Source organism: Botrytis cinerea, chromosome 7 (genome assembly GCF_000143535.2).
Source record: "Botrytis cinerea B05.10 chromosome 7, complete sequence".
Lineage (NCBI taxonomy): Eukaryota > Fungi > Ascomycota > Leotiomycetes > Helotiales > Sclerotiniaceae > Botrytis > Botrytis cinerea.
The window spans coordinates 1,788,861-1,807,244 of NC_037316.1; the positions used below are offsets into that span (position 1 = coordinate 1,788,861).

Sequence of the window (18,384 nt, forward strand, 5' to 3'; positions counted from 1 at the left end):
CAAGGAAATTATCATTAGAACTGTTGAGGAATTCATTCACTTTCATCTCATGCATTCCAATTCACTTCATTACCAAATTTGAATGCGAATTTGAATTACGGTGTCGCGTATTGATTCAGCCCAACAATTCCTTTAAGTAGTCCACCGTTTTTCTCTCTCCATGGAATTCCAGAACAATCTGACAATTTATCTCTTGACAAGTACGATAATTCTCTTGCTATCAGATTCTTCTCCTTCTCCTCTTTGACAACCCAACAACTCTTTCTCAACTTACAACCATTTTGTCATTATTTATCCATATTGATTGTAGCACAATCGCTCATCTACTGTACGTATGAGTATTTCACATAGCTCGAAAAAAGATACTCGAACTCACCCAGGTGTCCAAATTCCTCATCAGTCCTGTTGTTTTTTCTAATAGAGCTATCTTTCCCCTCTTTCCTGTGGGCTGAAGTTGTCACGCGAGGAGCTCTTTAAGGCAAACATCCTATCACAAACGTACAACTCGCTGTCGTTGTATATGATCTTTTTATCAAATATCTACTAACACAGGTTCCACCATAGATATCTTTAGAACGCGCCACCAACCCGAGTATACCTTCTTTGCTTCCCATCATATTCAATACAATCTTCCCAAATCGTCATCTACCATTAGTCGAGAGCAAGCGATCGCAACATGGGAAATAAGAATGCCCGAGCAAAGAGATCCTTTGACTTGCCAAATTTGACTTTGCCCTCCTTGGTCGCAGCGGACGGCATTTACGCAACAAATGTATCCGCGGTCACTAGCCCTAAAACTCCCTTGGGATTTAAATCATTCCGCCAGGGAACTTTGATCACCCCAAACTTTGAAGCTTTGGATAAAGTAGCGCCGAAATCGCTATCTGCGACCTCGCCAGAGTTTGTCCCGGCACTTCCTCCCCAGATTGCACCATTTGTAAAGGCGCTTGTGGATACCAGTTCTGGGGCTCCCCCAGTGAAGGAATTCATGGATCGATCAGAGATGGCGGATCGTACACAAATGAATGGAGCTCTCTACCATTTCCACACCATGGGTGACAGCTTGACGGCTATGTCTAAGCTACCAATGAAATTAGATCATGTAGCGACTCCGGCCAATGGGAATGGTTTAAGTTCTACGTATTGTCTTAAATTTGACCAGAAGGCAGGTATTCATCCGTTACAGGACGGAATGAATGCAATGTCCATTCACTCCGCGAACTCCACATCAGATAAGACTGGGTCGAGCAGCCTTGTCACTCCGACCAAGACAAATGAGACTCCACTTTCAACACCGTCTCCCATTGTGTTGCCCACGGGTCCCAGACCAGGAAATCCACATTTTGGCCGTGCAGATAAGAAGAAGAAGGACATCATAATCACTCAAATTGGCATCATTAGAAATTCTGCTCGAATCACCGAGCGCTTCACGGAGAATGGATATCCGTACAAACATACATGTGCGGATGAATTCAAGCCTGGTGTGTACGACGTAGCTAGTGTCGTTGGCAAAATGCCGGCAAAGGATCGTGGTGAATTTTGGGAAAAAAATTGGATCGAAATTGAAGTTGACTTCCGTTCAGAGGAAGAAATTGCTGGGACCAATACTCAAGGTGATGGACAAGAAACGTCTCCCAAAGACTACGACACATTGCTCAATTATATCGATTACCTCGGTCCAGACTTTGCTGCTCATGCCAAATATATCTTCGTCAACATTCTATTTCCTTCCATTGCCGATACCAACCAATCCAAAGTCAATTCTTCCGTTTTAACTTGCCAGCAAACCCGCGAATTTCAACACATTGAGAGACTCGTAGCTAAATTACAATGTTTTCCAAACATCAAGCGTTTGGATGTCATCTTGCAAACTCCTTCAAATACCAAGAAGCCGCTATCCATACCTCAACTCAACTTGGTTCTCCCATTTTACGACCTCGGTTTCACTAATTGGAATATCAAGTGGAAGACGAGTTTCATGACAAAGGCCGAGCCGGTGGGTGGATGGCCTGTTCATTATCTTGACAAGGAGAGAAGTCGGCTACTGAGGGAGAGAGAACGAGTCAAGAATGCTGTTTTTGTTAGGAAGAGCCAATTTGTTACATGAAGTTATTCATGGACTTGACCAGGACTCGCAGGGTCAGAGTTGTTGCCGGTCTTCTCCATGAAAGCTTGTCATATGCGGTTGCTTACCGTATTTAGCTCATTCGAGCATCTTTTCCAATTTCCATCATCGTGCGCAACGGCATAGCGTTGTTATTACTTCAACATTGGTTTCGAGATAGTGAAAGGGATTTTGCCTGACTACAATGATAAAAGTTACTTTCATTCAAGCCCAACCGCATCAAATTCAAACACCCAGCGCAGTGACTAGTTGTCATACATCTAGATAAAGCGTAAAGAGAACTTGGAAGGATTGCCGTTTTGATTGTGGAGTTCAGGAGCGGAAATTGAAATTGCGCTGGAAAAATAGCATCTATTCAAATATCAACAGGCAGTACAATATCACAGAGAAATATCCCTCAGAATTACAAGCTTCCATGACATTGTTCCTACAAATATATTTCTATCATATCATGCGTGACAATATCCATTTCTTTGAATGTTGTGAAGTCCATGTGCCTCCTATATTTAGGGAGTGCGTATAATCATACGTACAAAAAAGAAAACATTTCCAATTCCAAAACAGGCAAGTACACAGTACCGTTGCCATAAATAACAATAAAAGGTATCTCTTGCTTAAAACATTGAAAATAGACTCCGTCAGTGGTATATACAACATCATGTTCTCGTTTGCAAATGTAGGGTGTATAGCAAAACACCTGTTATATCATCAATCATATATCATGGAATAGCGTTCAACTCCTCGCGCTGTCGTAGGTACTTCTTTGCCAGTTCATCCCCACCAAGTGCACTTAGTTCCATCCAATGATAAGCGACACACATGGTGGCAGGATCACTCCTCTCTCTATCTCTCTCAGTAACCACACCCTCCTTGCCTTGATGCATTTCCATAACTTGTGCTTTAAAGGTTTCGCGAGGTTTGCTCAATGGTGCAGTGATTCTTTCTACCAATTCAGGGTGGGTCAAATAAAATATGGCAAGCTCTCGCTCTGCCACAGGGTCTCCTTCTTTAGCCGTGATCGTCCACATGTTTGCAGCATCCTGCATACTATATTTCATCAATTCGCCGTTAATGGATGACGAGTCTAGCACAGCGGCCGTTGTCTTGCGAGTTTGGGTGTAATGCACAACTATCTCATCTGCAATTTCAATTAGTGTACGGCACACGTCTTGCTTCAGTCCAAGAGCGGCAAGTCCAGCATCCCAGAAGGCTTTTCCACGTTCTGTTTTATCTAAAGTAGCAGCTGGGACAAATGAAGCAATGAACTGTAAGTCCCGGAATAGTGTCTTTGGTCGCATATCTGGGTCGCGGAATAGATCTTGCAAGACATCGACAATCATGTCTGTACTCGCGGCAGTTGGCACGTTCGAGCCCATGTATCGTTCAGTGTTTCGATTGGTTGGCGAAGGATTGTCTCCTTGGTTGAGTGTATGAGATCGACGCTCTTTGCAATTGTCAATTGCTTCTCCAAGAGTTTTCGCTCTTGGGGTAGTTGTTGCTGCATCAGGTGGCCCAAAAGCATTGTGATGCGAAATTTCTGGGGACTGTGGAGAAATAGGAATGGGCTCCTGGCGGATTCGAGGTCGTCTCGTGGTGGAAGGTGTTAAATATGCAATAATCAAATGCTCAAGCTCGTACAACGCGTTGAGCTTCGCGTAGGGATTGGGGTGGACAGAAAACATGCGCAATAACCGATGAAAAGCCATTTTGTAGGGAAACTCCAGATTGTCTAACTCCTTCGTGGCTCTTATCGTACCCTTCCTAGGCCTCGTGCTGACAGAATCACTGGTGGAAGAGCTTCCTGTGGTGGAACGATTCTCCGAAGCTCCATTATCTGGGAGACTTTTGTTGCTTGATGTGGAACCCTTTTCTGCTTTTTCGCCGAGTGATTCCTGCCGTTCCATTGGGAGTTGTTCTATCTTCTGAGCTCCACGAAGGTCCCCAAAGCTCTTCTTTTTCTCTATTACACGCTTTCTGGTTTTCCTTCTGGCTCTCCTATCTGCCCGATCTCTTCTTTCAATACAATCTTGACCTATAGAACCCGAAAACCATGAATCCGTCTCACTTCCACGAGCAAAAACAAGAGTGCCAAGGTCACTAAGTAGTAAACTGGTCAAAGTCTGCTTCAAATCCGCCAAAAATCGATGTCTAGCTGCAGTCATGTGATCATCCTTCAGCATGATAGTCTCATTGGTGGATGAGGCAGTGTCCGGGCGACGACTACTGACGCTCGTAGTTGGTGAATGGGCTCGTGTTTGAAAGGGTGACCAGAACGTCGTTGCAGAGTCTATTGTCAGTACGGGACTTGCCATGCCAAAATAATCTTGGGAGTCCATCAAGTCTCCAGGAAGATTCAATCGCGCTCCACTGAACCTCCCTGAGCTAAAGCTCTGCTGAGAGTTATTTCTGGTAGACATGGCCCGAAGGTCATGGAACCCAGGGCGGTTGAAATCTGTGCTACGTAGGCCACGACGTGTGCTGTCTGTGCTGGTCACGTCTTCCCCAGATAAGTTCAGAGATCCAAAATGACTCAGAGACAGGTCACCTTTTTGCTTCCCGCTGTCCAAAATCCGCTTGTCTCTGTTGTAAAGCTCACTAGACCAAAGGACGGGCCCCTCCATCAAGTTATCGCCGACGAGCTTATTGATGCACGTTTCGATTTCTAAACTGAACCTATGGATTCGTTCTTCGCCCTTGCAAAAGTTCTCGATTCCAAATTGAGACAGCCACCTCAGAGTTTTCTCCGCTTGCTCGTCGGATAATTTATTTGGACCGCCTTGATCTTCACTAGCAGCCATCATGTCCATGACTTGTGCTTCAGTCTTTAGAAGAAAATTATTCGCCGAAGGCTTCGAGATATTACGAGAGCGCGCATTAGACTTGTCCAAATGAGATACTTTCTTTGGTGAAACCATGCACTTCAAGGCTATGGCAATATTTCGAGTGCCCTCATACGCTGCTGAGTTCCGAACATCGGTGACATACCACATTTTGTCGCGGAGGGCTTTCAGACGTTTCATCATGGATTCGATTGTTACGTCGTGGCGCTCCTGGGACTGCTTGAGCCAAACCAACCAGGCTTCGTATTCTTCAATGGCACTGGTGGAGCGCCGGATGGAATCCCTAGGCCCTCTAGATAAAATAGTCAAGAGAGATGCAAATCCATCCCTCGTCAGTGAGGCAGATGACATTTGATTGAGCTGTCTCAAGGTTTTCCAGTACAGATGAGCATTAATAAAATCAGACTGCGCCTTGCATTGAGTTTCAGCAGCCTCTAGCATAGAAATAAGAACTGAAGGGGCCTCTGTTTCTGTTTCGACTCTCTGTTTTGTATGTCTGGTATCAGTCCCCCTGGAAGATTTGTCAGTTCTAGGAGATTGATCTCGGGCTCGGTAGGGGTTTCTCGACTGTATTTGAGCCAATGACTTTGACTTGTTGCTGAACTTCTTGCGAGGAGTTTCAAGAATTGATGTGCGATTGCTGAAAGTCTTTGATTCAAGTCTTGAATCGAGTGATTCGGGAATCTCATAATCTTCCACAAGTTTTAGAATCGAACTTCTGAGCTGGTGATAGTCTTTGTCAAGATCTGAACGGAATCCAATGCTATCCTCATCCGTATCGCTGCTTGAAGTGCCTTCTTCTTCATCTTCATCATCATCATGAATCATCTGGGTTGACAATCCTTGCCCGTCTTGTGTCATGAATAAAACAGTCCATCGTTCTGCACAAGGATGGCATGCACCAGAGGTCGTATCGCTACCTAAAGCACGCGACATTTCATGAAGGGCTTCTCGGAGTTCGAAACCATCATCTTCATAATAACTAAGCCGTTGATTTTGGCGATTGGACGATATTGATATAGAAGATGTTCGTTGCTGTGTGCTTAATGTCTCATTGAGCAGAGGTTCTCTGGATGTGGTGACATCACTTATCGTGGAAGAGCCACTATTGCTCATGATAGAAGCGCTGTCTAAAGCCTCACGAGTGGGGGGCTGCGGTATTAGCACTGATATAGCAGACATTCCAGAGACAGAAGAAGCCGCAGATCGCAAGCCACTGAGATGGGAATCTTTCGCGGAGAAACTCGATGCGGGCCGTCTTTCCGGGAATAGTGCATTCACCATGGTCAATAGGTCGGCAGGTGCTAGGACAAGATAAGGGTGTACCTCCGCTGTCTCCCTTAATGAGGTTATAGACCTTGCGGGAAGAAGCTTAGCAATAGATTTTGATGGTTTTGTGGAACGGAAGCGTGCTAGGATATTCTCTATGTGAGTTTTAATTGCTGGTGCTGGAGAGGACTTGTTCCTATGAAAGTCGTTAATAAGATGGAAATATATAGATACGAGAGTAGTAATACCAGGTCATATCAACAACAAGGCGCTGTGCGCGCATTGCAACCTCTTTCAATATTTTTTGCCGACCATACTCTGTAATGTGATATTCTGACATCATTCCATATGACTATACAAGTCAGTGAGTTGGCCACTTAGAGGGGGGCTCGAACATACTTCTGGATGAATTATTGCATTCAATAAGAAAACAGAAAATAGCCATTTTGAAACCAAGAATCTCCTGGTAGGTCCATGTCTTTTGGGATCGAGTTTTCGAAGTATGGCATTGCCAAGTTCGATCAAGCCTTCCGGAATACCTCCTGCACTTGGGTCATCAATGATTTCGAAAAGTCCATGAATCGCCGCATCATAAAACTCATCCGCAGCTATGGAATCCTTGGCATTCCGTGGTTCAACATGTATACGCGTACCAGCCTGGTCCTCGGCTTTCTCCAATAAAAAGGCTCCATCTTCAAGAATTTTCATTAAATACCACTCCATATTAGTTCGTCCCGACCAATCTCTCATTGTAGTCCAGACGTTCAAAACACTACAGATAAAAGGATCTGTCCCGCTTTTGCTCTCGGTGATTAACCGGGCGCATGCTGTGGCCCAGACATCGGTTCTTCTGAGGTCCTCTAAGGAATCGGGGCCAGCCGAATTTGCAAAACAAGTGTGAATCAAAGCAGACAAAGGATCATGACGCTGAAAAGAAAGTAAACGCTCAACTGCAGAAGGTGTATGCGAAAAATTGCGGTGGGCGCTAGCCGCATGCCCCTTGGAACGAGTATGAAAGGGCAGAACAGAATCGACAGCTTCTAAACCTTGATGGAAGCTTGTCAAGGCTGACAACTCGGTCGGCGTAAGGCTGGCTATGCGACTAGCCAAATAATCCGAGTTTGTCCTGATTTGGGTCAAAAAATTAAGCAAGCATTCACGAGATCGCAATGGAATCTCATGCATAAAATTTAACGCAGGTGTTGTATCCTCGGGGCCGGATATACTAGATCGACCATTGTCAAAATCAGGTTCCAACAAAGCAAAGCGCCGGGAGGCATCGCACGAGTTCCGGACATCATGTATGGCATTGTAAAGGCTGGCAAAGTTCTTCTTCTCATCGGCCCTAAAGTTGTCAACCAAGGTCCTGTGTGCCAATTCTCCGCATCGTGCCAGGCGGGCAGAGAGTGCTGTTGACACCAGGGATCTCTGTAAACGAATGCGTGAATGAGCACGCTTCTTTTCCTGGTACGTGGACAACCTAACCAAATGGGCAAGCTCTTCAAGACTCGTGTTCGTAGTCATTGAAGTTATGGCACTTATCTGTGGGTTTATATATTGAGATATGTCTTGCAATAGAGGCTGAGGCATTTTTATTGACGTTATAGATTCATGGTTGTACGGCTTTGGGGTAGACGATCTATCAACGGCGCCTGGAGCTTCCTGGGCAGGTGTGGGCGAGGATGAACATGAAGAATCTTGGCCAGAACTCCATCTATTGTCTGCATCTTTTGGCAAGTCCTTGTAAGAAGTGATGGGTCTCTGTGGACTTCTCGACTGATGTCGGTGCAGTCGCGGTAAATTGTTCTTCTCCGGCGGAGAAGGTGTCGGACTCCTGGACGATACATGAGTGATTGTCGGGGACATAGCTAGCGATTCGGCGCATTAGCAATCTGCTATTCAACGAGAAAGTAACAGTATAAGAAACAATAAAGCATCGTGTATCGCAGATACGAGACGTACGAGGTGAGGCATGCCCTGGCCCAGGGAGCGACGAGGATCGTTGCATTTGTATCATACTGTAATCTCACTACACTAACATACTACCTCGAATTCCTCCTCACTGGCAAAGTGCCATGGAGATTGAAGCGAAAAAAAAAGTAAAATAGAATCGTTGATGGAGCGCGCAAGAAAGGGAGTGATGGCGACAATAGAAAGAATGTGTAAGGCCAGGGGAAAGGCTGATGAAGGCTGGAGCCAGTCGTGGCAGACAGGGTGCGCGGGGCCACACTTTGCGATAGTGATAAGGATCGGAATGGCTCCAAACAAGACGAGAGAGGCCGGAAGAGGACGAATTTCTCTTGACGGAAAATCAATAAATGGTAGAAACAACAATGGCAATAAGTTGAATAACGACTTCTTGTTGAGAATAATGCTCGATGGGGCGAAGTTAGCAGGTTTTTCTCCACCGCAAGGTGTTGACAGCTCCTCAGCTCCTCAGCTCCTCAGCTCCTCAGCTGAGAATATTTTGATAGTGTGATAGTGTGATAGCGAATCGAGCATGGAAATGATACAAGTATATTAGTTGTGGTGGGCAAGGCGAGCAAGGATCAAAGGTATCCTCCGTAGATGGGATGGATGGGATGGGATGGGACAGTGCAGCGCAGCGCAATGCAGTTGCATACAATACAGTTCAGTGCAGAATGTATATTTGGTTGGACTGAATTTGATTTGAATCGGTGACGGAGGACCTGGTCAGAGGGCGGGGGGCGAGGGGAGGATTGATAGGAGGAAAGGAAAGGAGCGGGTGGTTAGATGAGAGTAGAGAAGCACGAAAGGGGAAGGGGAAGGGGGAAAAGAAACAGAAAGCTGTTTACAATAACATCTTGCTTGTGTATACGTATGGCTAGTTGTTGTGGTTCAATGAAATGGAAATTGACAACAAATCGATATTATCGTATTGAAGGGAGCCAATCATAATCAGTTTTGATCGCCTCCACATTAGCCAACGCAGACATTTTAATAAATTTCGCGAGATTCTAGAACACCACGTGAACACCTGTTATTTCCTGTCGTTTAAGCTCATAGGAATGAAGTGTGATTTGTAAGCCTTGTAAGATAACATATCTAAGATAATTTTTATAATTGAATGTTACGACCGAGATCGTCACATGATTAGATTGACTAAATATCACCTGACCAAGGTGTCCCACTGAGTCTCACTGGGTAAGGCCCAGTGGGACACAGTGGGAAGCAGTGGGACAACAGAGAACGAAGGTCTATATAAGGAATGGGATTTTATTACAATATAGAGCTTTATATTCAAAAATAATTATTAATTTCATTATTATAGTTATAAGAATTATAATCAATTATAATTTTATTGAATTTCTATTTAAAGTTTAATCTAAATTATTTCGAGAGATCTCTAAACATTTCTTTATAACTCTAGGGGCAGTTCCCTATTATAATGAATTAAATAATAGGCTGTAGAACTACTAATTTGTAAACTATAATGATATTATAGGCCTCGGTGATTCAACTATAATATATCAAAAGATATTAGGTACTCAAGAATGTTTTAAATATATATATAATATTAGTTATAGAATATCCTGAATTATAAAATATAATTTCTAGAATAATAAATCCTAGGAAATATGAATAATATAGAATATAATAAATAAAAGAGATCTTACTAGGGTTAATAAGCTTTTAAAGGATTAACCCTAGTATCACGGGGCAAGGGATAGGACCTAGGTAAGATGTATGATATTCTATAAGAATGAAAGAAGGCGCTGAATGAGCGCCGACTATATAGGGTATGGATGCCTAAGGCATCCACAAGACTACGCTGTTGAACCCGTGACACCTAGGACAAAAAAATAAACTAGAATATTGGAAATCATAAGAATAGATATCACATAATAAATCATCCCATCAATCTATTATAAAAGCTGTCTCTAGAATTATATAAAAATATTTAGAATTCTTTTGAAATAATTTAAATTAGATTTCAAATAGGAATTTAATAAGATTATAATTAATTATAATTAATTATAATTTTTATAATTATAATAATAAAACTAGTAATTGTTTTTAAATATAAAGTTCTATATTGTAATGAAATCCTATTCCTTATATAGACCTTCGTTCTTTATAGAACCTAAGATTCTGTCCCATTTGGAGCCCTCCTGGATCCCAGGCTCCAAAGGCTCCATCACATGACACTTGCCACGTGATACATTGTTACCCGCTGTAATACAATCCCACCGATTATTATTAATGAGATCGATGGGATAATAGAGTATGAAGGTTTATATAAGAGAATGAGTTTCTTTATATATAGAGCTTTATATTTAAAAACAATCATTCATTATTATAGTTATGAGAATTACAATTAATTACAATCTTATTAAATTCCTATTTGAAATCTAATCTAAATCATTTCAAAAGATTTCTAAATACTTCCATGTGACCCTAAAGGTAGCTTCCTGTTATAATGAATCAAATAATAGATTATAGAATTATTAATTTATAGATTATAATAATATTATAGACCTCAATAATTCAATTACAATATATCAAAAAACACTAAACACCTAAGGATGCCTTAGACATATATATAATATTAGTTATAGAATACCCTGAATTATAGAATATAATTTCTAAAACAATAGGTTCTAGGAAATATAAGTAATATAGGATACAATAAGCAAGAAAGATCTTAATAGAATTAATAAGCTTTTAAGGGATTAACCCTAGGACAAAAAAATAAGCTAGGATATTGAAAATCATGAGAATAAATATTACATAATAAATCGTCTCATCAATCCCATCAATTATTATCAATAGAATCGATAAAACAATAGAGTATGAAGATCTATATAAGAAAATAGGTTTCTTTATATATAAAACTTTGTATTCAAAAATAATTATTAGTTTCATTATTATAGTTATGAGAATTGTAATTAATTACAATCTTATTGAATTCCTATTTGAAGTCTAATCTAAACCACTTCGAGAGATCTCTAGATACTTCCACATGACCCTAGAGGCAGCTCCTGTAACAATATAGAATATGTCAATAAAAGAAATCAGAAACTTCACTAGTAAAAGAAGTTTTATTATTTTTCATTTATATATGAATTGGAGATTATAAAAAGGAATCCTCAGTGTGTGAATGAAGTGAATGATTTCAATTCAATTACCACTGTAATACAGCTACTGTAGTAAAGCTCTAAACAAATGCAAAAGAGACTAGCTCTTTTAATAAGTCTATATAAGACTTACTACTTTCAATACATATAGCTAGCTCTTTAGACAGAATACAATTAGACATACAGGACCTACGCAATTCGTGGGTGCTACGTCTTCCGTATCCTTCTCGTATCAACAAAAAGAGTGTAGATTTCGAAAGTAAGATTCTAGATCACAAAGTGGTCTTCCTCATGAACATCCCGAGGCAGAGCACAGAACTGGCTCTGTTATTCACTTCGTCTAACATTTCCATCCCCCATCAATGGTAATGTCAGATCCTGAGATATACATCGACTCATCACTCAATAGAAATGCGATCGCCTGAGCAACTTCCTTGGCTTCCCCGTCTCTCCCGAGTGCAATTGGTGGGTAATTGGCACTTCCAGGCTGCAAGTGAAGACCAATCGAGTTTTCCGCAGTCTTGAGCATTGGTGTAGAAATGCGGCCCCTAGAGTTGGTCTTCAGAATCCAAAAACATTATGATCGAGATAAAATAGAGCACGGATCACTTACGGACAGATGGCATTCACTCTAATTCCTTTCCCACCTACTTCCTTAGCTGCCGTTCTTGTGAGCCCAAGGATCCCATGCTTAGCTGAAGAATATGAGGCATTATTTGCTGCCCCGGTCAATCCCCGAATAGAGGAAGCGTTCACAATCGAGCCGTTTTGAGCCATTACTTTCAGCTGAGCCTTTAAACAATTCATTGTCCCGGTCAAATTGACTCCCAAGACAAATTCCCACTCGTCCAAATCTTGTTCGACGATGCCTTTCAATCCAATAGAGCTCGGAGCGACACCAGCCAGATTGGCTGAGCCATCTAGCTTTCCGAAGTTGTCTATAGTCTTGTTAATCCATACTTCCACCTCTTCAAACTTCCTTACATCGACCTTAGTGATCAACACGTCTACGTGGTACTCTGATTCGAGCTGCACTTGAAGTTCCTTCAATTTGTCTTCTTGGATATCTGCAAGTGACAACCTCGCTCCACGACTTGCAAGTAACTTTGCTGTTTCTAGGCCGATGCCCGAAGCTGAACCTGTGAGAGCGATAACTTTGTTCGTAAATGGTTGAGAAGACATGATACTATAATATAGAGAGATGATTTATCAGCTTTCAGGAATATCTTACTTTGGTTCTGAAAGATTGGGAATTTGATGTTCTTTATATAAATTTTTGACTAGAGACTGCAAGTGCACAGGTAGACTTGTGACTTCTCTCTCAGCCACGCGATTTGAGTTCTATACTGTTGTATGGGTCCAGCAGGGAAGTATCTTGTACTCCATGGGGGAGCGTCTGAAATGACAGTGGAACGTTAAGCCAATCAAAAATAAATTAAACTAACTATCCTTTAGACTGCCAACTCATGGCATTTTCGGTTAAGAGGACCTCATTGACCAATTAAATCATCAGGATTTCTGAAATTTGATCAGATGTTCATATTCAATCTTGAATATAAAATTCAATGGATATTATTTTCATTTTAAATCTATCAGCTTTTTCATGTTTTTTAAAATCAAATATTTGAAGTCAAGATTCCGTTTTGTAAATAGAGTAACTGAAAAAGCATTAAAGTGACCATTCTAACTAATCAGGCTTCATCATTTAAGATACGAGCTTTGCCTCCGGCCTCACAATACCGAAAAAATAGTTACGTGTTGCTGATGCTCCACTTCTAATTTTCCTTAGGCACCTAAGACCTACATCGCAGCTCGTCCTGTCGGAGGCTTATTATTCTTATTATTCTTATTATTCTTATTATTCTTATTATTCTTATTATTCTTATTATTCTTATTATTCTTATTATTCTTATTATTCTTATTATTCTTATTATAAAAGAGTGAAAGATAATAGGATTATATAAGAAAAGCATTCGTATGTACTATAGATCAATTTAAGTAGCTATATATAATGAATAGAGTATATCACTATATAATGATAATAAGATAAGAGATTATAATTAAAGATATCGATATGAAATATAGATAATCAAATTAAGAGTGAAAACATCGATTACCTTTCTCAGCTCTATAGAAAGAAAGACTATAAATACTAGCTACACAAGTCACGTGGCCTTCAGGTCACGTTCTTAGCGTACAATAGCTTCGAAATTTATTATAATAAAGAAATAATAAAAATAAATCATTTAATAGTGAGAGTATATATAATCTTCAATCGAGATTATATATAAATAAAATTCTTGAATTAATAAGAACTCGATATTTTGAGATATCAGAGCTTTCAAATTCGGTGAATTTAATCCAAAGGAGAGTATTAATGAATGTATAGGAGGAAAACTCAAATTAACTAACTACAAATCTCATTGATTTAAAAATTAAAGATTTTCTTTCAAATACCTTAGAAATAATATTATAAAAAGTAATAGTCGGCTCTTCAAGTGGCCGACTAGTTCCTAATCGGGGAAAGCGAATGTCCCCGGAAAGCGAATTGTCCCCGTGAGATTTTAAGTGTAAAAAGCACTAAAATCATTAAATTTTATTATAAATCAAATCTGTTTTCAGTACACAACCTTCAATTTTGAATCAATTTTTTATATTTTTATATAATTTTATTCAATAGAATTCTAGCTTTTCAGTGATATTAAATTCTTTTGAATTACTTCAAAATTCATAATATTATTTATAAAATTCAAATATTTTTCAATAAAAATCATAAATCTACTATCAAAATCTCACACGGACAATTCGCTTTCCGGGGACATTCGCTTTCCCCGACTAGGAACTAGTCGGTCACTTGAAGAGCCGACTATTATAGTCAGTTTAATTTATTTTTGATTGGCTTTGCGTTCCACTATCGTTTCAGATGCTCTCCTTCGTAGGACCCTCGACTTCCTATGGAATCTAAACATATCACTTTTTGTTTCGATAGCAAAAAGGTTGTTTTTGAAGAACTCATCAGTCTAGCTACTATCGAATATCTGCGTTCTCGAAGCATCGAAAATGCATGAAGACAAGTAAAATCATTCTCGTAAGAATAAAATATATAGACGAGTTAATGTAGTTTAATACCGAGTGGGCTATATCATCGAATGGGCTACTTTAAAATATATAAAAGTTAACGCTTTTTTAATATTTGTATTTTAATAATCAATTATTATTTTTTAAAAGAAAATTAATATAAATAATAATGAAAATTTAGCTCTTTATAAATCTAGTTTTGATATAAAAAATTTATATTTTCTAAAAAAAAAAGTGGAAATTATTACGATTTTCGTTACAAAAGAAATATATTCTATAATAACTATTATAATAATTTGAATGTTCAATAAATAATTAGATTTTCATATTATTTGTATAGTTAAATTTTATAGTTTCAATTTTTAGAAAATTCTAATCATAAATAAAGAAAGTGTATAATTGTACACAAACGAATTTTGTATATAAAAATGATAGCCCACTCGGTAATATAGCCCACTCGGTAATATAGCCCACTCGGTAATATAGCCCACTCGGTAATATAGCCCACTCGGTGTTAAACTATATCAAACTATTGAGGTATCAAAATATCAAACTACCTAAGCAGCTCAAACCAAACGAGAGAATGAAAAACACCGGAGTCCGAGATTTCCGCTTGAATATCGGATTTACCGGACTATCCTATCTTGGAAGCTCTTTTAACAAGACCCACATATCGGGCTTATTCCATGTCTGATAAACTTTATGTACTTACCCGCACGGTTCATATCCCAGAGCTTATTCGTTTCCGGTAGTAGGCCTAGCTCCCGACGCGCGGAACCTCCGGTTCCTACTCGGCAAAAGCAATCGTATAATCTCAAGCAATTGCATAACGTGGTTTATTGGAATCCTGTACATATCATGACCCTGTACACTTCAAAATACACCAAAATTCAGGCTTTTTTGATATTAAAAATTAAATAACCAATCATTGTTCCATCGAATTTTTTTTATAAAAAAAACTTAAAATTTATATAAATCTATTTCATAATCAGAAAGTCTTGAAATAATTGATAGTTTTTGAGATATAGGAAAAGTGGGTTCAAAAATCATTATTTTCTTTAAATCTCAAGATTAAACAAAATGAATCTCAAAAGAAACCAATACTGATATTTTTTATAATTATTCAAATATAATATCAAATTTTCAGATTTGAATAATAATTAATTATTCAATTTGAATATCAAAAAAGCCTGAATTTTAGTATATTTTAAAGTATACAGGGTCCTAATAAACTATGTTAATTTTCAAAAAAAAAAAAACATATTATAAACCGATATAATTAATAACTTCAAAAGATATTACTTAATTTTGATTATACTTTTTATTCTCAATTCCAAACCAAATGACTTTATAATAAGATTAGTTATAGAAATTCTGAAAAGACTTAATTGTAGAAAATAATCAGTTCTATCTGAGTATCAATTCTTATAAAAATAGAAAGGATAGTAATGAAGCTATTCCTGTATTATATAAGATTATACAATTGCTTGAGTGTGAAGGACTATTATAAAAGGATTCGATTCTATCTTAGAATCTAAAACTAAAGAAGGAAGAAAAGAATAAGAAGAGAACTATAAGAGCTCCGAACTATTTACACTAATGAGTCACGTACTAGACTAAGGTCCTAGAAGCTAGGTGACTAAGAAGATAACCTAAAGGGGATCGAATCGTTACAAAAAGGAAATAATATATAATATAATTTATTAGTGAGTGAGTTATATTAATGAATGAGTTACTTTTCCATCAATTCACATCTTCAAATCTATATTATTCAATAATCATTGAATCAATTGATTGAAACTATTAAAATTCTAATGATCTAGGATCTATTATATGATTTTGATAAGTTCTTATATTATATCTAGTCATTTTATATTTATTATAATATCAATTAAAAAATAGTTCCCTATTAGAATTTCTGTCTTTTTAATATTTATTGTATTAAATCTAAATATTAATCTCTTATTAAAATAATATATCAAAAGTCTTCTATTTAATAAATACTTTCTTTTAATATAATTAAATTTTTCTGTATATCGATATTTGCTTAATACTTTATTTGCTATTTGAAATATATGAATCTCTATATTCAAAAATATATTTTTATAAACTAGTTTCTTTATGCCTTTAGCTTGAGCTAGTATAATCTTGAATATAAATATAAGAGAGCTTGATTGATAATAAATTATTCGAGATTTAATTAATATTAATTGATAAAAAGCTTCAATTAAATTATAAAGGGTTTAAGAGATTTATTGATTTAAAATAAAAAAGAGGAGAGTAGATATGCAAATTCGAATATCTCATTTCGAAAATATAGCTTTAGAATTAAATAGAATTAAATATATTCCTCGAAACTCTAATTTTATATTCTAAGAGATAATTAATTCTTTGTATACAATTTTGAAAGCTATAAAGAATTCAATTTTTGAAATATAATTGATATATGTTTTGATAAATCTATTAATTTAACTATCATATAAATGTTTCAAATTACTAAAATAATCTATATTAAATAACTGAATTAAATAATTTAAATGAAATAGTAAATATAAATATATAATATTATTCTTTTAATAATATATTTGAAAAACTACTGATTTATAGCTTTTATATCCATTTAGCATTAATATTCAATATTTGCTTTTTTTCGATTTATAATATATTTATTGAAATATTTCAATTATTTTAAATCTATTTTATTATTCATTTATTTATTAAATATAGATTTATTAATCTATTTTATAAAAAGATTTATTTCAATATATTAATTAGAAAAATGAATTTATTTTTAAAATAATAGAAATAAAAGAATAGTTTTACTTTCCCTATTTCTATATATTATTATTATAATTCATTCTTAATTATCTAATTATATTAATTTGTTTTTATTATATCTTTTAATATTAATAACAATTATTATTATATATATAATTTTTATTTATAAAACTTATTTTATTGAAATTATAAATATCACTATTTAAAATACTACATTTCGTTCATATATTTATAATTAATTGAAACCACTCTTTAATAAATTTAGGATCTTTATAAAAAGCTTTTTGAAGATTATAAATACAATTAAAATACTTATTAAATTCGATTCAATACTTTACAAATCAATATACTTAAAGCTTTTTAATATACTTTACATCTTTCGATTTAAGAATATGATTTACTATATCTTTTATATTCTTAAACTTAAATAAAAAACTTTTCAAATTTATATTAAGAATATATTGAATAATCATTTCCTTTTCTAATTCTATAATATTAAAACGATTCACTTGAGTTTCTATATAAAATAATAAATCATTTATTCTATATTGAAAAGTTATATAAGAGAAATTATAAAGTTTAGAAGCTTTTCGAATACTTAGTTTTTTATTTTTATAAATAGTTTTAATAGTAAAAAAGATTCGAGTTTTTTAATTAGTTGATTCTATAATAACTAATTAGTAAATCGCGTATAAAAGTTAAAGGTGTAAATTGAGGGAAAAGTGGCCCACTCGATGATAAACCACGTTATCTTTTTAAAGATTTTAAAGATAACGTAGTTTAACATCGAGTGGTTCATATCACCGAGTGGCCCACTTTAAATATATATAAAATTTGTCTATACGTAATCGTACACTTTCTTCATTTGTTAATATAATTTGAAAAGGTTTGAAAATATTGAGATTTAACTATATAAATATTATAAAAATTCGAATCATTATAATAGTTATTATAAAAATAACTTTTTCATAACAAAAATCGTAACAATTTCTACTTTTTTTTAGAATATAATAGAAACATTAACTAAAAAAACTAGATTTATAAAAAGCTAAATTTCTATTAATATTTAATATTTTTCTCTTCAAAAATAATATTTTGTTATTAAAATATAAATATTAGAAAATACTCAATTTTAGTATATTCTGAAATGAGCCACTCGATGATAAACTACGTTAATTAACAGTCAATATAGGAT

At 36.4% G+C, this 18,384-nt stretch overlaps 3 protein-coding genes across 4 annotated transcripts; 1 reads left to right on the forward strand and 2 right to left on the reverse strand.

The window, feature by feature from the left end:
- Positions 1-51: 51 nt before the first annotated feature.
- BCIN_07g04970 (hypothetical protein) lies at positions 52-2,379 on the forward strand. Of its 2 annotated transcripts, XM_024694109.1 has the most exons (2): positions 52-328; positions 565-2,379. In XM_024694109.1, the coding sequence occupies exon 2, from the start codon at positions 677-679 to the stop codon at positions 2,105-2,107; it is 1,431 nt and encodes a 476-aa protein (XP_024549898.1). In that variant the 5' UTR covers positions 52-328; positions 565-676; the 3' UTR covers positions 2,108-2,379. The 2 variants fall into 2 exon arrangements, with proteins under 2 accessions (XP_024549898.1, XP_001554055.1); XM_001554005.2 differs by having other exon boundaries at positions 52-2,379.
- A 162-nt stretch (positions 2,380-2,541) lies between these two features.
- On the reverse strand, positions 2,542-9,080 carry BCIN_07g04980 (hypothetical protein). Its single transcript, XM_024694110.1, has 4 exons — positions 8,197-9,080; positions 6,634-8,102; positions 6,483-6,586; positions 2,542-6,430 (listed from the first exon to the last, which is right to left on the reverse strand). Exons 1-4 carry the CDS (start codon positions 8,249-8,251, stop codon positions 2,845-2,847), a joined length of 5,214 nt encoding a protein of 1,737 aa, XP_024549899.1. The 5' UTR covers positions 8,252-9,080; the 3' UTR covers positions 2,542-2,844.
- A 2,218-nt stretch (positions 9,081-11,298) lies between these two features.
- Positions 11,299-12,572, reverse strand: BCIN_07g04990 (hypothetical protein). The gene is made up of 2 exons (XM_001554000.2): positions 11,947-12,572; positions 11,299-11,881 (listed from the first exon to the last, which is right to left on the reverse strand). The coding sequence occupies exons 1-2, from the start codon at positions 12,513-12,515 to the stop codon at positions 11,674-11,676; spliced, it is 777 nt and encodes a 258-aa protein (XP_001554050.2). The 5' UTR covers positions 12,516-12,572; the 3' UTR covers positions 11,299-11,673.
- Positions 12,573-18,384: the final 5,812 nt, after the last annotated feature.

Coding starts and splice junctions, on each gene's coding strand:
- BCIN_07g04970 (XM_001554005.2), top strand. CDS start 677: ATGGGAAATAAGAATGCCCGAGCAAAGAGATCCTTTGACTTGCCAAAT.
- BCIN_07g04980 (XM_024694110.1), bottom strand. CDS start 8,251: ATGATACAAATGCAACGATCCTCGTCGCTCCCTGGGCCAGGGCATGCC. Junction 8,103..8,196: donor GCCAGGGCATGCCTCACCTC/GTACGTCTCGTA, acceptor CCGAATCGCTAG/CTATGTCCCCGACAATCACT. Junction 6,431..6,482: donor CTTGTTGTTGATATGACCTG/GTATTACTACTC, acceptor CGACTTTCATAG/GAACAAGTCCTCTCCAGCAC.
- BCIN_07g04990 (XM_001554000.2), bottom strand. CDS start 12,515: ATGTCTTCTCAACCATTTACGAACAAAGTTATCGCTCTCACAGGTTCA. Junction 11,882..11,946: donor AGAGTGAATGCCATCTGTCC/GTAAGTGATCCG, acceptor GACCAACTCTAG/GGGCCGCATTTCTACACCAA.